Here is a 26,105-nt window from a genome sequence, read left to right as displayed (position 1 = left end):
ATGTAGCAGAGCAAGAGGAGCATTTTCTGACGTGGAGATCCCTTCATGTCTGTCAGCAGGGACACTGGAAACTTATTTATTCGTTTTATTCTGCATGATATTCAGCATACACCAGGAAGGCACAATGCAGATTCCATTAAAAACCAAACAAAGTCATGCAGAACAATTGGGACGATAGTTTATTTCGCAGTTCCACGTACCCAGTTGTACAAGTTTCTGCCTGGGCTACAGTAAGCTCAGGTAACGGCTGCTGGTGTGTATTATGTGTCTGCCTCTCTAGTCTGTTGCGCATCCTCCCAGTCAGGCAGGGGAGCTGCAGTATACTCTGGCCAGGCTGCTGCGGTGCTGCTTCCTCTTCTCAAGCTCAGTTCCTTGGTGCTGCCTCTCTCTAGTTCTCAGCCTTGCTGGCTGCGTGTAATTGCGGTTTCAGGCTGGCCAGAGCTCGGTCAGGAAGTCCCAGCGCTCCACTGCTCTTGGAGACGGCCCCAGGAACCAGAAAGTAAGCAGACGCTTCCTGCCACTTCCAAGCCGTGATTATCTGGCTGGGGGCTTGTTTTGGGGGGGGGGGGGGGGGGCTGTGCTGACTTTGAAGCTGGGGTGCAAGCCAGCAGCTCCTGCTATTATAGTGGGGCTGTGGAATCTTCTGCAGGTCACGTCACACTTAAGAAACACGGCTTTCTGATATCAGGCGGGCGATCAATATTTAATAAATACATTTTTTTTTTAATGAAGGCATTTCTTTTCTCAGCAGGTAATCGTATACCTCTGTTTCCAAGGTGTCAAGCTTCTCTTTCACTTACTGCACCAAACAATCCAAGTACAGCGGGTTCCCTCCCTTGCTTTTTTTTTTTTACATTAGTTTCTGCCTGCTTTAGCACTGTGCTGTGCGGCATCTCCACCTGCAAGTGCATCCTGTAGTCTTCAGGCTCCACACCGAAGGACGTTGGCTGCTCTCTTGCTGTTTTCCTTGCTCTTGAAATTGTAATTCTTGTTTCCAGTCTCTCTGAAAGAATTAAATCAGGGAGATGGTTGGGGGACAGGGGTGAGGAAGGTTTTTGTATTTTGTGGTGTTTGAGATGTTTTTGCTGTTTAAAGGAAGGAAGGAAGCCTCCGCTTGTGTGAAATATTTGGGGAGTGCAGGATGTTCATGGTGCGTCCCGGCAGGGGTACTGCCTGGTGCGTAAGGCGCACGCCTTGTTTTTGTTACCGGTCGGCTATTAAAACATGCTTGTGATTGTTAGGAGATCCTGGAGCTACAGTACTTTGGATTCATGATTTAGAAATACCAAAGTCTACGGGGTCTGAATGCTATATTTTTCTTTAAGATGTCTGTGTTTTTATTGATTTCAGCTTATGTTTAAGCCTTGTTGTCAGGGCAACAAAATTAAAAAAAAAAAAAAAAGCTGTACATTTTGATGTGATACTAGCTCTAGGTCGCAGAATCTCCTGAGGGACTTTTTTATTTTAATAATGCGTTATTTCATCCATAAACCCAAGCCAGCAGCTTCCTGGCAGAGTCTGAGTATTTTTTGTGCACTTAATTTTAATAAAGATGGCATAATGAGACTGAAAGGGAGAATTAAAGTCATCCTGGAGTCAGTGTGAGGGTGAATCCAGCTAGATTTGTAATGAAGATGGATGCCTTCTTACCATCGTAAATCCAAAAGATGTAATTTGATTTCATTTGAATAAAAATATGTGCTGCCACCATCCCATGGCTTTTCTGTTGGATGGACTGATCTTCCCTAGAAGTTAATTTATTCAGTGTAACTGGTTCCAAACTAGAATTATCCCATTTTGTTTTACGTTAAAGAAATGAAGTAATTTTGAAGATATTAGCGGTTCATCCAGTTATCTTATCGATTCCTGCTGCCCTGTCTGCATATGTAGAAGAACTTGGGCAATGGGACACAGTTTCCTCCCTTTTCCTATCAGGAGGAGACAGCACTGCAGCCTGAGAAATCCCACTTCCCAGGCAGCCAGAAAGACAGTGGAAATTAGGACTCCCTACTCATGTTTTCATGACCGATGAATGCTGTGCTAAGTTCAGTGTAGATCTCACCTTCCCTTTCCCCAAGCTGAACACTGTGCTTCCTCATTGAGGGATAGTTGTCTCTTCTCACAACCACATCATCCACCATCACAGTGTTCGGTGACGCCATCCTCTTGAGATATTAGGGTTAGACCCCCATTGTAAGTACAGAAAGTTACCAAAATCGCACAAGCTTCCAGCCCAGAGAGAGGATGAGGAGTTCCCTAACCCTGTCTTGGAGAAACACCTCGCCCGTCGGCATTTTCAGGATTGCCACAATGAATATGCATGAGGTAAACTTTTATACCAAAAATTGTAAGAAACCAATAATAAAAAAAAAAAAAAATCACCACCAACCAGGTACATAATAAAAAAAATCCCCTGTGCGCAAGCAAAACCCAGTTCTCACAAGATCAGAAATGGACTTTTATAACTAAAGAAATATCATAAATGTTCAAAAACATTGTTGGAGGAAGGGTTGCTAGTTTCATATAATTTTTAACTCTGTCGCCATCCAAGGTCAACAGAGTTGTATAGTGCTTTTATAATCATAAACTAACCGACCTCCTTCCATCCTAAATTTTCATTTAAATTTCTTTAGTTATAAATGTCCAGTTCTGATCTTGTGACAACTGGGTTTTACTTGCGCACAGTAAATTTGTGCACGCCAGGGCTCCACTTCGCCAGGAGAGGTTTGGGAACCACTGATGTAGAGACTAAGCTTAGAAGCATTAGCAGCGAACAGAGTGCGGACTCTGCCCGCAGTGAGGGGGGCAGGGCACAGTTCTCCTCCAAGGCCCCTTTTGTGTAAGGTAAACACACGCCTGTCTACCCTTGTGAAAATGTTTTTTTTAAATTACTCTCTCCCCAAGAACATTTCACTCTCCGTTGGTAACCGTCTTTATAAACTGTCAAACGTTTGTCAAAATTAACAACTTGCATTGAATTACAGGAGGCGACAAATACAGCTACGTATGTAGAAGAACTTGGTAAAAGAGAGAGCACGATTCCCCCAGAGTACAGAAAGCTGCTGGAGGTAAGTTGAAGGGATTCTACCGGATATCGGTTTATGTTTCAGAAATTTATCTTTCACCCAGCCAAATCTTTTGCTTCTTACAGGACAATGATGGCAAGGCAGCACCTCCTCCCAAACCAGAAGATGCTCCAAAGGTGAGAAACCACATGGTGTACAGTAGATTCCTAGCTCAGAAAATACAGAACAGATCTTTAGAGAAAAAAACAAAGCCGCCGACTTTTTTTTTTTTTTTTTTTTGGGAGTTCAGATTGCACGTGTTCGGTTTGACTGGCATCCATGCACGGCGACTGGGGAGCTTGTGACAGTCAATAGCATTTTATTGCTGTACTCCCCCTCCCCCCCCCCCCCCGGCCAACAGATTAATGACAGAAAGACTCTAGGTCTGATGTAATCCGTGCTCAACCTGCCGTGCGTTTTGCACGGGTAATTGTGCGCATTTCCCTGCATGTATGTAATATAACCTGTTCAGCGTGCGGGAAACGTGCACACGACCCCACACTAAAAAAAAAAAAAAAAAAGCTGCGGTAGGTTTTGAACGAGTGCATGCAAATGGCATGTAAAGGAGGCAATTATCCATTCATGGCCTATGCAGGGAGCCGTACTAGCAGGGAGAACAGTTAGTGCAGGTTTCTTTAGTCGGGTTTTTTTAGTGCTGGGTCAGGGCAGGGGTTAAGTTAAAGCACCTGTCAGACAGACCTTTTTTTCTCATTGCTGGTATTGGTGTGGTCGGGTGTCCATGCAGTTCTAGTGTAATCATGGATTATGTTCACTTATTTTCTGATGCTACGGTACGTTTTGCGGGTCAGCCAAACAGCGGCAGAAGCCTTACAGAGCAGCAGAAGGTCGGACGAGAGAGAATAGGCTGAGAGAAGGCAGTTTCGAGGAGGTCCCGAGAGGAGTCCCACTACTAACTGTCTTGAAAGGGAAAGACTTTCGTCCCCAATAATCATCAGTCATGGGTCTTCACACACCGGCGGGTTTTCTGTGCGGATGTCTGCTCCAGTTGCCACACGGGGCCTTGAGCGTGTGGTTTTACATGCATAATGGCACGTGTAATTGCTTCTGCGTGGATTTTCTGTGCGCGCCTCATTAACATGCGCCTCCAATTTTTGTATCCCGGGAAGCTGCCTGTTTTTGCCACGCGTACTGAAAAAAATACGCCCAGAAAAATAGTTCCGATTTCAGCTCTGGTCTTGTTACATCAGCCCCTCTGAATACTGCAGTTGGTTCCCAAGTGCGTTCATGCACTGAAGACTGCAGTGCAAGCTCTATCTTCATCAACTGGCCTTCTGTGAAAGATGAATTTAGTGACTGAAGATAAACTTGCAGCACTTCTTTCCAGATGACTAGTGTTAGAGTAAATGTTACGAATAATAAAATAAAATTAACTTATTTGTTACGGTAGCTATCTTTCTAGAGCCTCAAGGTGACATACAAAAACACATAAATACACATTAAAACAATAATATCATAAGAATAGAAATACTAAGTTTGTATTTTTGGATTTCATTTTTGGAATAATTGAGAAACTTATCATGTCAGGTAATATTCTTACAAATTTGAAATATTTTTTATCCTTATTTTCCTTACAATTTTTTGGGGAAAAAAACAATCTCCAGAAATCTGGCTGCTACTGATAAATCTTGATCTCTGTCCTGAAACCTGAGCAGCATGCAGGGGGAGAGAAGCCTGTAATGAATTTTTGTGTTTTGCAATGTAAATATCTGAGTTAGTGATTTCTCTCACCCCCACCCCTCCTGTTTTTTTCTGCAGCCCATGAGTGAGGATGAGCTTGCTGATGAATTTTCAAAGGACTTTGTCTGTTCCTCAGCTCCCACAGTACAGTCCGTATCACCCAGCAAACCACAAGTAAGCCACTGTTTTGGAGCTCAGCTGAGATAGAGTGCAAGATGTTTGTCTTGTATCTGTTGAACAATGGAAGAGCAGCGTGACTCAGGCCCTGCAGGGCTATTGGCCTGCCCTCATCTTCTTGGTCACAGGAGGTTTCCCTGATGTGTTACTAGCAGGGAGATTAGGAGGAGGAGAGTTTTTATGACCTTGAGTCCTAAGTCTCTTTCTGCTTCAGCTGTTGGTTGTGGTGGCCAGTAAGAGCGGCATTCTGGTAACCTTTTGCTGGACAAAGTGTGCAGGAAGGAAAGAGATCAGCATGAGTCATGTGCAGGCCTGGGAAGGCTGGAAGTTTAATGAGTGAAGATTTTAGGAAGAGGAAAATAAAGTGGAAATTCAAATAATTAATGTTGATGGTGTAGTGTTCCATGCTAGCATTATTTCTGTGGCTCTGTACGTGCAGTTCTTACTTTCCATTGCATGATTTAAAATGGAAAACATTCAGTTAATAATCAGATTTGGGCATATTTCTTGAGAAAATCACAGCACAGATAATTCCTTCCTCTAGGATAAAACAGATGATAAAACAGTGCTGCCACCAAAAGCCAAGGGTACACCAAAGGTAAGTATTAACTGTATGTGTTGGAGGAATTTCTTTCTCCTTTTACTTCCATAACCTTTCTTAATGCAAATCAACGCTCGCCTGGCATTTACTGCTGTTGCTTGGCCTTGTGCATGGATTTCTACTTTCCTGTCAACCAGTAGCCCCAGGAAGGTCCTTTTCATGTTTAGTGCTAACATTGCACATTTCTGTTCTTATGCATTACCCTAAATTTGCCCCCCCATTAAATCTCATCTATCATTTTTGTGCCCATATGCCTGAAGTATTTATAACCAGGCGTAGATTTCTACATGGGCCCTGCTATTCTTGTCTTAAGGTAGCAAAGTTCTGAGGGCCACAAACTGTTGTGGGAGGTTCAGGCCATGTCCGACTTTACTAAGAAAGGGGAAGTCTGAACACGCAATGCCTAGGGATGGCAAAAAACGAAATCTGTCACTGCAAAACCTCTTTATCATTGTTTTTCCTCTTTAGAATATTTTTGTTAGAAAAATATAGATAAAAGCTTAGAAATGAGTGTTTTTCATGTCTGCACTACACCACTGACCATTCTTTCTTCTAGGATAAAGCAGGTGACAAAGTAGTACCTCCACCAAAAGCCGAGGTTGCACCAAAGGTAAGCGTTCACCACATACAGCAAAATTTCTTGCTTCCAAAGTGAAAGGTTTTCTGAATTTGAGCATGAAATGTAAAGAGGTTGTGAAGCTCTGGTTCTGATGTTTTTCAAAGACGACGAACTTGCAGGCCGATTCAGTAAAGTCCACGGGAGAGCGGGCAGGCCACTTGCCTGTGCACGCGATGCAGTATTTAAATTAGGTCCGGCGGTAGAAATGGGCAAAAGGAGGCGCTAGGGACACTAGCGTGTCCCTAGCGCCTCCTTTTGGCCCAGAGTGGCGGCTGTCAGCGGGTTTGACAGCCGACGCTCAATTTTGCCGGCGTCTGTTCTCGAGCCTGCTGACAGCTACGGCCTCGGAAACCGGACGCCGGCAAAATTGAGCGTCCGGTTTTCTACCCGACAGCTGCCGGCCGACTTCAAATTTTTTTTTCTTTTTTTTACCCTTCGGGACCTCCAACTTAATATCGCCATGATATTAAGTCGAAGGGTGCACAGAGGGTGCTTTTCTGTGCACTTTTCCGGTGCCCGAAGAAATTAGCACCTACCTTTGGGTAGGCGCTAATTTCTGAAAGTAAAATGTGCAGCTTGGCTGCACATTTTACTTACTGAATCGTACGGGCATACCTAATAGGGCCATCAACATGCATTTGCATGTTGAGGGCGCTATTAGGTTCAGCGGGTTGCATGCGCGTTTTCCACCCCTTCCTGAATAAGGGGTAAGGGAAAACGCGCGTCCAATGACAGGTTAACAGTGTGCTCCGTCGGAGCGCACTCTACTGTATCGGCCTGTTGGTTAGATTTACGCCACCCAGTCGTGAATGTCTAACCTTGTAAGGCTAGTGACGAAAATCTGTGCTAGCTGGCTAAGTCCGTTTATATCCCACTCCAATTAAATTAAGTGTGGGGCTGTCAGCCTCCCCCAGCATGACCTTCCTTAACTACCAGCAAAGTTAAATTTAGCAGGGAAGATGGGGGGGGGGGGGGGGGTGGGCGCAAAGGGATGCCTAACAGCCCCTGCAATCCCGTCTCTCCCACCCAGTTCCTTAAAAACCAGCTCCAGCCTCTCACTCTACCTAAAAGGCCATTTAAATTTTCCCCAAACAAATGGTTAGAAAGATTCAGGCTTAGCTTTGAGGAGATTTTAAGGGGATCTTTGATGGGGTGGGGAGGGGGCGCGAGTGTCGGTGATTATAGTATTTTTTTAATGAATCAGGGGGCTTGCGGGGGTACTGCTAGCCCCCTGCCACATGCTTTTAAATTTGGGGAGGGGGACTGGGGGGGTGGTAATTGGCTAGCATTCCCCCAAACATCTTTAACTTTGAATGGGAGATAGGAAGAATCCTCAACTCAGTGTGCAGCAGCGGTCAAAAAAAGCAAATAAAATGTTAGGCATTATAAGGAAAGGAATGGAAACTAAAATGGAAGATATGCCTCCATATCAATCCATGATGCAACCACACCTTGGGCCAGATTTTAAAAACAGCGAACAAATCTGCGCCCGATTCCGGTGATGGCTCAAGATCACGTCTGATCAATGGGTCTTAGACATTGTAAATCGCGGTTACGCTTTAGATTTTGCTTTTCCTCTGTGGGACTTTTCCTGGTGTCTCCTTGTGGGTCTCGAGTGAAAAGGCAAGTGGTACTCCAGACCATGGCTCGCTTGAAGGCCCTGTGAGCGATCATTTCAGTCCCGCCGGGGGAGTGTCAGACAGGCAGATATTCCATTTACTTTGTAGTTCCAAAAAAAGAGGGCTCATTCTGTCCCATCCTGGACTTGAAGAGGGTCAACAGAGCCCTTTGGGTTCCCCGTTTTCGCATGGAAACCTTGAGATCCGTCATTGTGGCCATACACAAAGGAGAATATTTGGCCTCTTTGGATCGGTATTCAGGAGCATCATCAAAGGTTTCTCTGGTTCATGGTGCTAGGGGAACATTACCAGTTTCAAGCGCTACCATTCGGTCTGGCGAAGGCACCGAGTGTATTCACCAAGGTCATGGTAGTGGTAGCGGCTTCTGCGAAAAGAAGGGATTCTGGTTCATCCCTATTTGGACAACTGGCTCATTTGGGGGAAGTCACAGCGCCTCTGCGAGCAGGCTGTTCAGTCAGTGTTGCTATGGCTTCAGTTCCTCGGCTGGTGATCAACTTTCCGAAGAGCCAGTTGGTCCCATCGCAAGAGTTGGAATTTCTAGGAGCCCGATTCGACATGATGGTGGGCAAGGTTTTCCTTCCTGTGCAGAGAATGGCCAAGTTGATGTTTCAGGTTCGGCGGCTGCTGGTTCTCCCATTGCCCATCGTCTGGGACTATTTACAAGTTCTTGGTTCTATGGCTTCTACTCTGGAATTGGTTCCATGGGTGTTCGCTCATTTGAGACCTTTGCAGAGGGCGTTGCTTTCCCACTGGGATCCCAAGTCTGAAGAGTTTCACCTTCAGTTGCCTCTTCTGGATCCAGCCCGGAGCAGTCTCCAGTGGTGGCTAGTACAGAAGCACTTACAGCTAGTACTGTGAATTTGGAGAAACCACAGTGGCTGATTGTGACAACAGATGGGGGGCGGTTTGCCAGTCGCACTCTGCTCAAGGTCAATGGTCCGTTCCAGAGTCCAAGTGGTCCATCATTCGTTTAGAAACCAGAGCAGTTTGGCATTGCACAGTTTCCTTCCTCTGGTCTGCCATTAGTCAGTAAGGATCCTATCTGACAATGCCATCACGGTGGCCTACATCAACCGACAGGGAGGAACACGGAGTCGGCGGGTGGCCGTCGAAGCAGACAAGCTTATGGTATGGGCGAAGCGCAATCTGCGTAGTCTGGCGGCGTCTCACATAACCGGGGTCGACAACGTCCAAGCAGACTTTCTCAGTCGTCAGCAGCTAGACCCCGGGGAGTGGGAGCTATCCGAGGAGGCGATGCAACTCTTGATCCGGAGGTGGGGTGTTCCCACCTGGACTTGATGGCGATGCGAACAAACGCGAAAGCGGTACGGTTTTTCAGCCACAGACGGAAGCACGGAGCAGAAGGGGTAGATGCTCTAGTCCTTCCCTGGCCCAGCAACGTGCTTCTCTGTGTTGCCTCCTTGGCCTCTGGTGGGCAAAGTGCTCAGACGGATAGAGTCGCACCGGGGACCGGTAGTTCTCATAGCTCCAGAGTGTTCGCGGACCTTATCAACTTGGCGGTCGAGGGTCCCTTGCGTCTCAAGACACCTTCCGAACCTTCTCTGTCAGGGTCCAGTATTTTTTGATAAGGCTTCTGTCTAGCGGCTTGGCTTATGAGAGGCGCCAGCTGAGGAAAAAAGGGTACCCTGAGTAGGTGATTTCTACTCTGCTTCGTGTGTGTAAGACTTTCACATCCCTTACTTAAGCACGGGTTTGGAAGGTTTTGATTTCTGGTGTAGCGGTTTTCAGGTTTCCCCGCGAAGGGCCACAGTAGTTCACATTCTTGAGTTCTTACAGGAAGGCCTGAAGAAAGGTTTGGCGTACAGTTCTCTTCGTGTTCAGGTAGCGGCCTTGGGCTGCTTGCGTGGCCAGGTTCTTCCCTTGTGGGACATCCAGATGTGGCAAGTTTTCTGAAAGGAGCCAAACATTTAAATCCTCCAGTATGACAGGTCTGCCCTTCATGGAGTTTGAACTTGGTTCTGCGGGCACTATGCGACTTGCCCTTTGAGCCCCTTAAGCGGGCCACATTAAAGAATTTGACACTTAAAGCGTTATTTCTCGTGGCTATTTGTTCGGCAAGACTGATATCAGAGCTTCAGGCGTTGTTGTGCCGGGAGCCGTTCTTGCGGTTTTCATCCTCGAGATTTTTGCTTTGGACGGTGCCGTCCTTCCTTCCAAAGGTGGTGTTGGCTTTTCATTTGAATCAGTCAGTTGAGTTACCAGCCTTTTCAGATTTGGATCGCGATTCCTCTCAGGCTCAGGAGTTGCGAAAGTTGGTCGTTCGTTGGGTCCTTCTCAGATACTTGGAAGTGACTAATACTTTTCGCTTGTCAGACCATCTTTGTTCTATGGAGTGGCCCTAAGAAAGGGCAGAATGCATCCAAGACTACTATTGCCCGATGGTTGAAAGAAGCCATTGCCTTGGCTACATATGTAAGGGCCGTACGGTACCTGATGGTCTTAAGGCTCATTCTAGCTGATCTCAGGCGCGACTTGGGTGGAGAGTCAAAATGTTTCTCCTCAAGAGATTTGTCCAGCGGCAACTTGGAAATCTCTGCACATTTTTGCTCGGCACTATCGCTTGGATGTCTGGGCTCCAGATACGGATTGTTTTGGTAGCAGAGTACTCAGAGTGGGACTTACCAGGTCCCACCCCAGTTAAGGCTTGGATACATCCCAGCTGTCTGGACTGATCCAGGTACGTACAGGGAAAGGAAAATTGGTTCTTACCTGCTAATTTTCGTTCCTGTAGTACCACGGATCAGTCCAGACGCCTGCCCAGATAGTCTGGTAAGTCCGTTGATTTTTTTCTTTCCTTTGCTTCCTTCACCAAAGATTTGCAGATGCGAAGATGCTTGTTAGGGTATAAGGCATGGAAGAATCTACACTCCTTACAGCTACATAGCTCTGAAAGTTGGGACCATTTGTTATTAGCTTTTGGTCTAGTCATTGGCTGTTAAATTGTTCAGTGGTTAAATTTGTGTTTTCTTTCTGCTTGGATATTCATTATACTGAGGGATCGCAGATGGTACACTAGGTTATCAGGGGGTGCATTTTCAGTTTGTTCTCTGACTCCACCTGCTGGAAGTCCAGCTGTCTGGACTGATCCGTGGTACTACAGGAACGAAAATTAGCAGGTAAGAACCAATTTCCTTTATCATTGTTTTTCCTCTTTAGAATATTTTTGTTAGAAAAATATAGATAAAAGCTTAGAAATGAGTGTGTTTCATGTCTGCACTACACCACTGACCATTCTTTCTTCTAGGATAAAGCAGGTGACAAAGTAGTACCTCCACCAAAAGCCGAGGTTGCACCAAAGGTAAGCGTTCACCACATACAGCAAAATTTCTTGCTTCCAAAGTGAAAGGTTTTCTGAATTTGAGCATGAAATATAAAGAGGTTGTGAAGCTCTGGTTTTGTTGTTTTTCAAAGACGACGAACTTGGTTAGATTTACGCCTCCCAGTCGTGAATGTCTAACCTTCTAAGGTTAGTGATGAAAATCTGTGCTAGCTGGCTAAGTCCTTTTATATCCCACTCCAATTAAATTAAGTGTGGGGCTGTCACCCTCCCGCAGCATGACCTTCCTTAACTACCAGCAAAGTTAAGTTTAGCAGGGAAGATGGAGGGCAAAGGGATGCCTAACAGCCCCTGCAATCCCGTCTCTCCCACCCAGTTCCTTAAAAACCAGCTCCAGCCTCTCACTCTACCTAAAAGGCCATTTAAATTCTCCCCAAACAAATGGGAAGAAGGATTCAGGCTTAGCTTGAGGAGATTTTAAGGGGATCTTTGATGGGGTGGGGAGAGGGCGCGAGTGTCGGTGATTATAGTATTTTTTTAATGAATCAGGGGGCTTGCAGGGGTACTGCTAGCCCCCTGCCACATGCTTTTAAATTTGGGGAGGGGGACTGGAGGGGGTGGTAATTGGCTAGCATTCCCCCAAACATCTTTAACTTTGAATGGGAGATAGGAATAATCCTCGACTCAGTGTGCAGCAGCGATCAAAAAAGCAAATAAAATGTTAGGCATTATAAGGAAAGGAATGGAAACTAAAATGGAAGATATGCCTCCATATCAATCCATGATGCAACCACACCTTGGGCCAGATTTTAAAAACAGCGCGAGGGCGTAGATTTGTTCGCGCAACCCCCGCGCATGTTATAAAATTCGGGTCGGTGCACACTTGTGCACCTTGCACATGCCAAGCCCTAGGGGAGCCCTGAGGGCTTTCCCCGTTCCCTCTGAGGCCGCCCCCCAGCCTTAACTAAAACTCCCTCCTGATCTTATCTCGAAAGTTACACCTGCCTCCGGGTCCCGCCCCGGCACGCCCCTTTTTGCAATCCCCGGGTCATATGCGCGTCCCGGGGCTTGCGCGCGCCGCCGAGCCTATGCAAAATAAGCTCGGCGCGCGCAGGGGCAGATTTTCTCGGGTTACGCGCGAAGCCTTTGAAAATCTGCCTCCTTGAGTATTGTATACAATTCTGGTGGTCGCACCTTGAAAAAGGTATAGTGGGCCTTGAAAAGGTTCAGAGAAGGCTGACCAAAATGATAAAGGGCATGGAATTGGCTCCCTTAGAAGGTATGATTAAATGGTTTAGGGCTCCTTAGGCTGGCAAAGAGACATCTGAGAGGAGATATGATAGAGGTCTATGAAAACATGAGTGGAGTAAAACGGATAAATAGGGACTGGTTATTTACCCTTTCCAATTGTACTAGGACTAGGGGATACTCCTTGAAGCTAATAGCATTTTTTTTTTTTTTTTTAGTTTTTATTTATAGATTTTACAAACTTATCAAAAGAATACCTTGTTAAAGAGAAATATTTAAATTCCAAAATACAATACAAATAATAAGACGAAGAAGTTTAGGATATTAAAAAAAAAAAAAAAAAAAAAAAAAGGTATTCCAACATGCAGCCCCCTATAATAAAGAATAGGGGGTGGGTAAGAAAAAGAAATAGAAGAAAAAACTAAATATAATGAATGGGAATAAAAGAAAGCCAGGGCAAACTATTGCGTACTCTCAGCCGCTCCCTTCACCACCCATTGTAATGGGGCCATTTAGGTTATTCAGATTCAGGAAAGATCTCTATTGTTCAGGGGCAAAAAAAATATAAATTAACATGAGCATGAATAACTAAGCATTTACCAGGATAACATCAAAAAAAGAAAAAAGTGCCAAGAGATCTAGTCTCCTGTTACATTGACAAAAACAATTTCCTTTTCTTGGTGTAGATTTATTTACATCAGGAAATACCCAAATACATTGCCACATAAATTTCTCTGTTGCTTTCACAAAATATAAACAAAGGATAGCACTTTTTACAAATAAATTGGAGAAGGTATTTTGTCACTCGGTGCATAATTGAACTGTGGAATCTGTTGCCAGAGGATGTGGTGGAAACAGGTAGTGTAGCTGGGTTTAAAAAGGGTTTGGACCAGCTCCTGGGGGAAACGTCCATAAATCACTATTATCTATGTAGACTTGGGAAAGCCAATGTTTATCCCCGTTGTTAGCATGGACGTTTGGTATGTTACCAGGTACTCGTGACCTGGATTGGCCCCCTGTCTGAGACAGGATGCTGGGGGCTTGATGGACCTTTGGGCTGACCCAGCTTGGCATTTCTTATATTCTTCCATTACATGGCAGTATTGCTGCTTTTCCTTTGTCCAGATCACTGACAAAATAAGAGATGGAACAATTGGTCAGCTTACTCCATTTGGAATATATATTTCTAATACAGAATGGGGATGATTTTTAAAAATGTTGCTCGTGCTAAAATACCTGTAAATGTAAGCATCTGGACCGTGTGCGAGCGACGCGTATTTTAAAAGCTAGAAATAATGCACATTTATACGCATGTGTGAGTAAAAAAAAAAAGGGGGGGGGGGGGGGGAGGGAAGCAGAGTGGTGGAAGGGGCATGGGTGTTCTAGGGCAGAGCCAATAGTAATGAGCATAACTTCATATTTTAAATCCAGAGGCTGCAGCACGCAGTGGCTTCTTAGCTGCATATATGTACTGCTGCTTCTGATGAGGAGCAAGTCTGCAGAAATCACGTTTTGGGCTTACACGACAGGGCGAGGGGTCCGGATCAAATGGGGGGGGGGCGTGCATGATTAAGAACCAGAGCAGTCTGGATGACCTCAAGATTGACTGGGCAAACCGGTGGACCAATTTGAAAAACTGGGAATGTCCCTCACATGAGCATCTTTTAAAATCCGCATACATACATGCATTAAAGCCGCCAATTTCTTAAGGAAGATACACAAAGTAAGTTTTCTCGAGTAGCAGCTTAAAATTAGGAGCACACATGCATGCGCTAGGCGTATTTAAAATGTTGCGTGCGTAAATGCGTGCACGATTTAAAATTCCAGCATATGTTGGCTCGCGTGCCCATATGCACATGTATGGGCGCCCGTGCGCTCATTTTTAAAATTAGCCTGAATATTTTTTTTCTTTCAGTTTGTCTAATCATTTAATAAGGAATTGTCGTCCTCCATTAGAATATAATATAGCCAAGAATAAGCATATGGAAACTTAAGCTCTTTTATATCACAATAACTGTCCTGTATAAAAGCCCATCACCATTTCACTTTCAATTTAGAATGCGTTTGTGATTAAAAAAAAAAAAAAAAAAAGAAATCACAGTAAATGAATGCTCTGCTGTGTAAAATGGCTGATCATGACAAAGTCACCATTTAATTCCTTGAGGGTATCCCTGGATAGATTGCACCCACACCAACAGGGCCTGTGCTAGCATTTTTGCAGACCTGGGCAAAAAATTACTGGTCTGCCCCCCCCCCCCCACCCCTCCCTGATTCATTCAGTGTCTATCCCAGGCCCATCAAATAAAGAAAGCCCAGCTCCATCCTGCAATCTATATTTTTAAAAACCTGACATCCCCCCCCCCCCCCCATCTCAGAACCCATGGATAGGGAAGGTTATTAGGTACACCAGGCAAACCTTACAGCCTTACACACACGGCACCCCACACACCCCTACATCCTTTACAGACACACACAATTAAATTATGCATTTATAATAGATTTTATGTGAAAAAGAACATTCAAAAGTAGTCTGCTGAGGCAAACCAGAAAACTGCAAAAAAGACACTTGGAGCTCCTATGGAATTAGACGTTTTGTAATGTGTATTGGGTGTGAGCTTTGCTCTCAGAAAGCCATGAACAAACAGAATTACCATTACAATACAGTAAACCTCCCATACCAAAACAACCCCAACAACTATGAAAAAGCAACACTGCACATATTACACCAGACCGTAGAATACTAATAAAACTTTTATTAGAAAACCAGGCTACTAATAGATCCCTTCACAGAAATTACATGCCAACAAAAATACCTCAGCTGTATCACATATGTAGAATGTAGACAGACCCTCACCAAATACAGAATAAAGAGATCAGAAAGTACAAACAGAAACGTGCTGCTAAGAACTGAGCTGGAACCCACAGCAAGCCAGCCTTTACATTCAGAGCAACAATGGAAAAACAGAAGCATTACCATTCTTCATAAAAACATTAATATTCCCACCTATTGTTTAGCTCTCGTTTACTTGAATTGTTACTCCAGTTATTCCCTGTTAAATGTAAACCGATCCGATATGGTTATTACTATGAAGGTCGGTATAAAAAACTGTTAAATAAATAAATAATAAAATCAAGAAATATAAAGCAATCATAATAGTAAAATCATATTCATAAAAAGAATAAATATTTCAAACAGTTAATGAATAGAACATACAAATTTTCCCAAACACAAATAAAATATTTCAAAACATCTGATGAATAAAAAATCCAATAATTAAAAAATGTTCTATTCCCCCCCCCCCCAAAAAAAAATATTTCGAAAGAGCAGAATTATCTAATTACACCCAGTAATTGAAACTAATAAGGATTAAAACAAATCTCCTGCTCTCCATACCTGTGTTCTTCTGATTTCCGGTCGCCCTGTGATTGTCATGGATTGGGGGAAGTAGGGACACCTAAATTTTATCTTCGCTTTTACACATGCATAATAACACATTCTCACACACTCCCTCTCTGTTACATACACAGGCTCCCTCTCCCTCACAGATACATTATTGGCCGAATTTTCCAAACTTAAGCGCATAAAACTTGGGGGTTTACGTGTATGGCCGGGCCTTATGCGCGCCAGTCCAATTTTCATAGGGCCCGGCCATGCACATAAATCCCTGGGACGCATGTAAGTCCGAGGACTAACCAAAGGGGCGGGGCAGGGCTAGAGGTACCTGGCACAGCGGCCATTTGCCGCTGTGCCAGAGGATTGCTTGCCGGCAGGGTGCCGGCATACGCAACTCGCTGCTGCTTAGAGGCAAGAGCAAAGGGTAAGATAAAGAATTTGGGGGCATACAGGATAGGGATAGGGGGAGGGGAGGTTAGGCCAGGGGGTTGGAAAGTTTTCTCCCAATCCGCTTCTTAATTGGAGCGGACTGGGAGGGAACCGGGGAAGGTCCTGATGCATCGCCGCGCGTACTTGCATATCTGTTCCCCCCCACCCCCCTTGTGTGCACCGACCTGGCATTTGATAACAATTGCATGCATATTATAAAATTGTGCGTTCCATGTGTGCGTGCATTTTAAAATCTATCCCTGTGTGTGTTTGTGTGCCTGTGAGAGCCTCTATGACACACATGGGCTCTCACAGGCACACACAGATGCATATATAGGCTGTCAAACACACAGGCTCTCAGTCACATACACATACACACATGGCCTCCTGTTATCTTCAGGCCGTGGTGAGATGAGCTTCATCACCAGGGCCGGTGTAAGGGTATTAAGTGCCCTAGACAAAACGTTAGCCACCTCAGTCCGAGTTTTTGCGCTTTCCTCCACAGGCATCCTCGCCCCATCTCATCACCCAGTCCTTGCTCTTCCCCTTTCTCCATTTCCCTACGTTACTGCTCTACCACTGAATCCCCCAATCCTCGCTCTTGTCCCACCTCCAATCCAAATACCTGCTCTCCCATACCCAGGCTTCTCTTCTACCTGGGGCCACTCTCTCTTCCTCCCTTCTGCTCTCTTCCTCAATTCCCCCGCCCCCCCCCCCAACCAATCTGAGTCCCTGCTCTCCCTTCAATCTGCAAATTTCCACTCTCCCGCAATCCCTCAGTCCCTCTCCCCCTCCTCCTCCTCATGCACCTGTTCTTGCTCTGTTCCTCCTCGAGTGTGCACTCAGCAGTTAGCATGAGCTTCTCTCTTGCATGCACACTTGAGGATTTCCTGCCTTGCATTCCAGGCTCAGGCTTCCAATAATGATGCTGCTGCGCGGTGGGGGAGGGGGAGAGGTGCGGGGGGGGGGGCAGGGGCCTGAGAGGTGTTTGAACTGTGATCGCAATACAAACACCTCTCAGGCCTCTATCCACCCCCCCCCCCCCCCTCAGCAGCATGGTCGTCATTGGGAGCCTGAGGCTGGAATGGAAGGCAGCCTCAGGGCTTTCACCGGCCCTGTCCATCTCGGCCCTGCGGGCCTTCCTGAATCGAGGTGGGGGGGGGGGGGGGAGCAGAAGCTGTGCGGGCACAGGCACACACAGAAACGAAACACAGACCTTGCCGGCAGCTTGCAGCCTCTCTCCGTTTTTGGCTGCCGGAGGCTTTGTGGCCTCTCCTGCTGCCACCAGCTTGCCGCCCCCCCCCCCCCCGGATGTGCCGCCCCCGTGCAAATGCATGGTATGCGCACACCCGGTCGTGCTGGGCCTGCACAACCAAGCCCTTGTCCCTCAGTTGGTGGCCCTAGGGAGGGAGGTTGCAGCTTCCACATGGTTCTGTTGAAGGTTATTCGGGTCCATGTTATGCCTTGGAACTCAGTCACTTTCTGTAACCTGGTTTTAAAGGGAGAACTTTCTACATTCAGGGATGTAGGTATGGGGCATGGTTTTTATGATTGCATATATGCGTGTTAAATGAATGACTGGGATGACGCAAAAGGATGATTGCTTACAGGGGAGGGAAGGAAAAATGCAGGCTATATCTGAAATAGATGAGATGGAAAAAACTGTTGAAAAGGGCGGTGATTACTTTTTCTTAAGAACTGCGTCCTATATTTCAGACCTATGTGGAGGAAGTGAGGTCTTTCATTGGAAGTGTAGGGTGAGGGGAGAAAGGGTTGGATAACAGATTTTTCTTACAGCTTATGGGGACAGAGGTTTGTTGTAGAGTGATGTTTATAGTTTTCTAGCTCTGGGAGGATTTAGCTGCAGAAAACTCAGAAGGTTTTTTAATGCATGTAGGATTCTGATAGTGAGATGATGTAAGGATACCATAAGTTGTACAGTATAGTGTTAGTATCATTCTAGATGAGTTCATGCTGTCCAAATTGTTTACATGGAAAACTATCTCCAAATACCAAAAACGTTTATTCTTTCCTGTAGGGAAAAGAAGGTGCTAAGGCAATTCCTCCACCAAAGGCAGAGGGAGCACCAAAGGCAGAGAGCGCGCCAAAGGTAAGAATATCCCTAACAGATTTCTTGCTCATGAAGGCAAACTAACAAGTTTTCAGAATTTTGTTAAAGAAATGTGGAGACTGTGAAACTTCAAAAATTTAGTCTTTCAACTGAGGGCCTGATTTACTGGGGATTTTCTCCTATGTTTCTGTAGAGAAAAAGCTTCGGGGTGAATTTTGAAAACATCTACTTGCATTAAGTTTGCATATACACATGTATGTACTCGTGTACATGCTATTTTATAAACATCAAAACCTCGCACGTAAAAAAGGGCCGATCCAGGGCAGTGCCAAGAGGTACATGCGCTAGCTGCTGTTTTATAACACATTTACGTGTGTACATTTGGCAACTTATTCATGTAATTTTAATCTTGCGCAATTGACTTCTGACCTGTTGGTTGGGTGGGAGGTTTAGGTAAACTGGCGGATGGAGGTTCAAGGTAAAGAGCTAGGTTAGTCTTGATGATCTGGCGAAGGACTGGGTGAACTGGTGGAGATATCGGCAAACTGGTTTCAATTATGCGTGCATGTTTTAAAATAGACCAATTTGGCATGTGTGAGGGTTTATGCCAGCAGGTCATATTTTTTTTCTGCCATTAAAATATACGTGAGTCTATTTATAAAATAGGCAAAAAATATATAATGTGTTCAATGCAATGAAGTACATGCTTCCAGTGTATTGTGTTAAGCGCTAAACTATGCTTTATGACGCTTACCCAGGAATACAAGAACACTTAGATTTTGTAGAAAGAATAATTTTTTATTGAGCAATTTAAGTATTCTTGGGAGATGCTGATGCCACTTCTCTGACAAACTGACCACCAGCATCTTGTTGTATACATGACCTGATCCTTCTTTTATAGGTAAAATACAATATAGTATCAGGTTAGAAAGTCTAAAAGTGCGTGACTACCCAGAGAATCATTTACATAGATTGTTATTTCTCCAAGGTGGGGCCCATTTACCATCACTCTTTAGATAGTCCTTTGCTCTGTTAGAATCTTGCTGGTCAGGGCAATTATCACAACTTAAGCTGTGTTTACAGATGCCCCTGTAGTGACAGTCTAGCCTGAAGTTCCAACCGTTGCCTTCTGCTTTTGTGACCCTATAATTAGGCATCACAAAGTGTCACCAGCTACAACTGCTGTCCAGGTGTCCTTGGAATTCCTCCAGGTCAGGCTCAGTAAGGCATTTAAAGTTTACATAGCCAGGAAGGCTAAGATAGTAGAGGATTCTGGGTCAGTTGCTGTCTCCATGTTGGTCTCAAGCTCAGGCACACATATCAATTGCAGATGTTCCCATATAACTATACATACATGCGTATGTTGGGGGGTACACATAGTGAATTTTATAACCTGTGCGTATCTGGTACACGCAGGTTATAAAATACTGAAGAAGATATCTGTGCGGCCATATATGCGCCTTAATGTGGCTACATGGAATTGTTTGAAAGTTACCCTTGCTGTAAATAAGGCCCTTAGTGATTTGAAGTAAAGGTCAACAAAAAAAAGTGACATCTTTTTATTGGACTCTTAACTCCCAAATTCGGGACTATTTTTCAAGAGAGATATTCCTGTCGTCGGAAAACTCTTGAAAACTAATCACAGGTTTATTTACTCAGTCTAATAAAAAGGTTTACTGGTCTGCAAAGCAGCACCCTAATCCTGTCAATCCAGCGCTGGTGTTTGAGGGTATTTTTCAAAGCCATTTCCATGGCTGAAACAGTGCTTTGCCTGGTATAAAATGGGCCGCCCACTTTTCAGATTTAAAAGTGGGCATAAGGCCCATATACGCAGTGAACAGCGGCATTCCCAGGGCAGGGGTAGGAGCCTGTACTTAAAATTCACACTTTTCCCATTTTCAAAAGTGTGTGTGTGTAAATTTTCCTGGGGGAGGGGGGGAACTGCACACAAATTAACAGGTGTTAGTGCGTGCAGATAGTTTGGGTGAGATTTTTAAAAGCAAAGCCTGCCTGCATTTTCCCTTTGAAAATTGGTTTAAAAGTATGCCGGTATTTTTGTTTTTTTGTAATTGTATGTTTATTGGTGAATAAAATAGCAATTCAATAACAACAAACTGTGAACATTACATCACCACATTTCTTTATAAGCCCATCTTTAAACCCTCCCCCCCTCACCTTCCAACTAGAGGTATCAAGAGTAGGTAAGTCAGTCAGTGGGATAGAAGAATGTGATACAGTCTCGGCTGATCTGCTCAGTCTCCTCAATCCAAAGTGTGCAGGTATTTGATTTAAAATGTATGTGGGTTGTTAGAAAGCTGCCCCCATAAGTCCGAACAGAAGCTGAAGGCATTTATTTTGTGTTGCTTTTCACTTGCGTGTGCTAATATCAAGCGTGACTCCAAACAGCCCTGCTTAGGCACATTTGCAAAAACGCAACGGAGTTGCATCTGCTTTCAAAGCAGATTTACGCAAATTAGGTTCCCGTTGAAAATCGTCCTACCAAAACTGCCCTGCATAATTTAGACCTGCTATGTGATGTGCATATATTTTTACTCAAAATTTCCACCCATAGTGCCGAATTTTATATAGTGTATGCATAAAATTCAAACCAGATTCAGTCCAGATAAACATAAGCATGTAAGTTTACCCCTATATAGGGTGGATAGTTTGACAGAAGTCCATTTGAAGTGCGTCACATTGAATAAGGTTTGAAATACTTTGTCTCTTAACAGTAATTGAAGAAGAGCTGATGGGAATAACGACTCCCCAAATCTGTTGAAAATTATGCGGTTGCTGTGGAAGTTTTGTAATTTTTGCCAAGTGCTTAAAGCCATTTCACCCTGAGGAACGTGGCTTCTCCATCAGTCTTTTTACAATCGTGCATCATGTTATCCAGTGAATTTATCTGTTGAGGATTGTCTTCTGAACATATAAGAAACTTTTGTGGGCAGTTAATTCCTGAGTGTGCACTGATCTCTTGTAATTGCAGATTAACATTGCAGAAATGTTCAGTACAGTGAATGAAAGTTGTAAAAACAAACGATAACGTGGCAGCTCTTGCATTTTAGTGCTGCATATTTCTTCATTGACTGTTTTGGCATGATGCAGTAAGGATTTGATTTACTCATATATATATATTTTTTTTTTTTTTGCTTGGTTTTGTGTCTGTAGCATTCGATCCATGATGAGAGTCTTGTGAAGGCCACGTCGATAGGTTCTGTTAGCTCTGCTGCTCCTCCTGATGAAAAGAAGCAAAAGATGGAGGAGGTAAAGAAACTGCTTTTTTTTTTTTTTTTTTTTAAGTAATGAATGCACTATGGTGTGAGATGAGCTGGTTTGTCGTTTGCCATTTGTTGCGTCAGTTTGCAGTGCTTTACCTTGTGACAAAGGAGACCACTTGTTGGGAGAATCCGGTGTGTCTCGCTTGCTACATCACTGGAACCTGAGCAGGTTATGCCTTTCAAGTTTCCAGGCAGGGACCCCTGTGTTGGCACATAGTAGTGCAGAGATCGGTATTCAGATGGAGCTAGCTGACTAACTGGGTGATGCATGAAATTGCGGTAATGCTCTAACATGCGTTAAAAAGAGTATATCGTGGAATATACTCAGTATGCACGAACCTGCCCAGGTTGCCTCCCCTATTACAGTGACTATCTTTGCATGTGATTTGTATACATGAATAATGCAAATGCATGCAAAGGAGTTCATGAATAGGCAATTTGATGATATTTTATCATGGCCAGCTGAGAAGCTGGTCAGCTGCGATAAAATAACATCTTTTCAAAAAAGCCTGGAACCAAAAAAAGAAAAAACAAGGGCACAGCAAATAGAAAAGGTAGAGCCGGGGGTCAGGGCCTTGAGTGGCGGTCCTAACTCCTTCATGTAAAAAAAAAAAAAAAAAAAGTTTTAAATTAATGCATGGTGACAGTCTCCCCCCTCCTGCACGTGACAAGAGACAAGGTCAGGTTGGCACCATTTTGAAAAATGGCGTCAACTGAGTGGGGTGCTGGCGGGCTTCCCAGGCCCATTGCGGGACCGGATTAATTTTAAGGTGAGAGGGTCGGGGGGTTCCCTAAAACCCATTTTTTTGCATTTCACACATTTTGGGAGGGAAGGAGGGATGCTGGAGGGCTACACTATATGCCAATGACTTGATGTATATTGGGGTAGAGGGATGGGTACCCCTGAGCCACAATTCATTTTGTTGAAAATTTTGGGGGGGCTGTCACCATGCATGAGCTTGTGGCGGCCCCAGGTTGAGCTGGGGGTCAGTCCTGAGCCCCCTGCTCAACCTTTATCTTTTTTTTTTTAATTTTTTTGTAGTGGTCATTTAAGGCTTTGGCTGTCCCTTGAGGTTGGAGTAGCCCTCGCACCTTAAAGGGCTGCTCGCCACGTTTTTTTGTCCCATGGTATTTGGTTGTGAGACAAAACAATGTGCCTTAGAACTATACAACCCTCCCCCCCCCCCCGCCGTGATAGTGGACCCCTACTGTGAAACAAAATCACAGTTTAGTGGCTCTAGGCCTTAAGTTAGGACTTAGCTGGCTAGGTCAAAGCATTTGAAATTTGACCAGGTTGAGTGGTTGAATGTGTCTCCCTAAGTTTCACTTAGCAGCTCTATTTACCTGCTCCAATATTGGGCAGGGATGGGAATGAGGCTAGTTTGGGGGGAGACAAAGTTTGGCTGCCTAATTTGGCCAACTAAATCTTGGTGTTGCCAAGAGCAGTTCTATATTTGTCTTGCCGGCCATTCTTCCTCCAGACTGAAGTACCAGGCTTCCCAATCTCCTGACTATCCTTTGATAAAAAGAGAGCCTCCTTATGGCATCCTCAATGAACAATAATATTTCCATTCAAAAACTGTCAATATCTCTCTACATTATTTTCAGAGAAAAATGCCAGTAAATTATTTATAAAAGGTGGGACATCCTAACACCCTGTGGCGACTGAACTTTTTACATTTTCAGAGTTTTCACTGCTAAGTCATAGATAATCATCGGTCCAATGTTGTTCACATTTATTTTTTTTCATATGCTTATAAAAAATCAAGAAGCATGCTTCCCATTCATTATGCCCTGCCCGACATGATACCATGTTCCAAACTTCTGCTTTAGGGGGCCTCTTGTTAATCATAGTATCATTAATCCTTTATGCCATAAACAAAGGTTGCTCTAAAAATGATAACATTGGAATGTTAGTACAATGTATAGCATGTGGGATAACAGTGATGTGATATTCATTTTTCTAGTAACTTTTAAAGGGAGAAGCAGTGAGCAACAAAGTCACTTTAGTAAAATACATGCAGACTTACTTAACGCTGAGAAACTATTTCCTCGTCGGCCGGCCATCTTTAGTGAATTGTCAATGTCAGTTGCTTTATAAACGCACCTGATTCATGAAAGTATCTATCATGACGTTAGGATGACAGGATGAATGTAAAAGGATACAATCCATTATTCATTTAGGATCTCCTACTCAATTTCTGTACTCAATCCACAAAGTATGATAATCTCCATTCAATATATTCACATTTGTTACCTCTGCACTGAAAGGCAGCAATAAAATTGCTTCAGTAGAATACTTAATGCTGATATACTGTTCATCAGTCGGCCATCTTTAGTGACCTGTCATTATCAGTTGTTTATAAGTGCACATGATTCATGAAACTACCTATCACCATGACATTAGGATGACATAAAATGAACGTAAAGGGATACAACCTGTCATTTATAGAGGACCATCCATTTAATTTCTTTATTCAGTCCAAAAGGAATAACAGTCTTCATTTGATATAGCCACATTTGTACCTTCTGTGCTAATCTCTGAACCCTGTCACCCCCCTCCCCTCCAATGTCCAGAAACAGTTTCTAAGACAGTCCTTTAATGACTTCAAAAGAATGTTTGATCCACAAAATGAGATATCAGCGGAGCTTCCATTTTACATGTATTGATGCAACTTTTGTGTTCAATTAGGCATATCCTAACCATATATCTCGTCATGCCAACATATTTTAAGCCACAAGGGCAACAAATCATGTAAATTACAAAAGATGTTTTACAGAAAAAATTGATAGGTAATGAAGTCCTTGACCTGTAGATGAAAATAGATGATCAGATTGAAACCTCAAACAGCTTAAGTTGCAGTTGTAACAAACGGAGGTCTCATTTGGGATCACAGAAGGAGTACACAGGCAGGTTCTGATCATTTGATCTTTGTTGTTATGTCCCCTTGAGAAGGCAATCCTGGGGGTGAATTCAAATATAGGATATACTCTTTGCAGAATATACCAGTGTTTTCGTTATAGATTTACAAATCTGAGCAGATGCGGAGGAAGGTCTCGAAACAAAGGTCTGCCGGTTCGAATCCTCACGATGGCACTTTTGAAATAAAAGTTCATGGTTACTGGATAAGGCTCTGCGATATGCTATTTTTATACACTTAAGAGGATAACCTCTATTTAAAAAATCTCTCAGCCATGATTTTAGCTTGAGACTTGAAATTGTCATGTATCTGAGCACAATCATTTTAGTTTAAGAATTGCCTAACGGGAAGACTTCTCTTGAAATGAGTGGGATGAAAACTGTTAAACCACAATAAATTATTGCATTCATTTGTTTATCGATGGATGCTTGTCTGTAAATGACATTCATGCTTGCAAATGCGAATATTCAAATATGCAACTTCTTGATGATGAAAATTCATGGTGAACTTTAAGCAGGAGCCCAGAGAATTCAACCAGTCATGAAGTTCCAATAAAAATGATGGTAGTGCCATTACATATCATGAAAACATCAGTGTATCATTTCCAACATACCAAATGTCTATTCCAGGAACAATTATAGATTTTTGATGATACAAATGCTGCAACAAATATACTGGCAGGCCAAGTGCCATGAAAGGTACCATCGCAACTCAATTCCAGTAAAGCTAATGGAATAACATGAGTAGGAACACTCTGTGGGGGGCTCCCGAGTAGCCAAAAATTCATCAAGGGCCATTAATGCTTGATTGATCCTTAGGGATTACATTATAGAGGGACTCTATGTCCATAGTGACCAAAAGCCAGCCCGGTTCGATGATAAGCATACTAGAGCTGTCTTTCACGTACGACAGAGCCAACGATATAAAGGGTTGCAAAATCTTATCCAAAAAAATAGAAACATGGTTCAAAACATGGTATCACGTCGGGCAGGGCACAGTGAATGAGAGAGATGCTTCTTGAATTTTATAAGCATATGGAAAAAAAAAAAAGTTGAACATTGAATCGATGATTATGACTTATCAGCGGTGAAAACACTGAAAATATAAAAAGTTCAGTATCCACGGGGTATTATGAAGCTCCACCTTGTGTAAATAATTGGCGGATTTCTCCGAAATGAATGTAAAGAGAGAGTGACAGGTTTTGAATGGAAGTATTGTTCTGTGAGACGTCTTTTTGCTATTAATTGTTCTGTACGTCTGCAGTTATATTGGGACTGTTTTCATGTGATCCTCTGCACTCCCTTCCAACTGTCCTTGATTTAAAAAAAAATAAAAAATCAAAAACCTTCCTGCAGCATCCTTGTACTTTCCCCACCCTCTCCTGACTGTCTTCTAATTTAAAAACAAAAAAACCCTTCCCGCCGGCAGCACTGCTTCCTTCCTACCACCCTGCTATCAAATAAAAACCACAATCCTGCCTAGGTCCCCCCCACCCCAGCCCTTGCCCCCTCTCTCCTTGCTCGCCAAAAAAAGTGCAAAGTGTTGGCTGGGGAACACCCCCCCCCCTTCCTATCCAGCTGCTCTGTTGATACAGAAGAGGCTTCCAGTGCTGCAGAAAAATAGGCTCTTATGTTTAAAAAACCAAAACCAAAAGACAGACCTG

General features: G+C 43.8%; 1 protein-coding gene across 4 annotated transcripts in view; it reads left to right on the top strand.

Annotated features, from left to right (window-relative positions):
- Positions 1–26,105, top strand: part of CAST (calpastatin) — a 303,324-nt gene that overhangs the window by 213,378 nt on the left and 63,841 nt on the right. For all 4 annotated transcript variants that reach the window (XM_029572924.1, XM_029572935.1, XM_029572943.1 and 1 more), the window contains 8 exons: positions 2,985–3,068; positions 3,152–3,202; positions 4,842–4,937; positions 5,485–5,538; positions 6,098–6,151; positions 11,066–11,119; positions 18,208–18,279; positions 21,412–21,507. In XM_029572924.1, coding sequence (XP_029428784.1) covers positions 2,985–3,068; positions 3,152–3,202; positions 4,842–4,937; positions 5,485–5,538; positions 6,098–6,151; positions 11,066–11,119; positions 18,208–18,279; positions 21,412–21,507 — 561 coding nt within the window. The remainder of the gene's footprint in view (positions 1–2,984; positions 3,069–3,151; positions 3,203–4,841; positions 4,938–5,484; positions 5,539–6,097; positions 6,152–11,065; positions 11,120–18,207; positions 18,280–21,411; positions 21,508–26,105) is intronic.

Source organism: Rhinatrema bivittatum, chromosome 1, assembly GCF_901001135.1.
Source record: "Rhinatrema bivittatum chromosome 1, aRhiBiv1.1, whole genome shotgun sequence".
Classification (NCBI taxonomy): domain Eukaryota; kingdom Metazoa; phylum Chordata; class Amphibia; order Gymnophiona; family Rhinatrematidae; genus Rhinatrema; species Rhinatrema bivittatum.
Note: the sequence above shows the minus strand (reverse complement) of the source record. Positions and strands in the feature narration are given on the sequence as shown.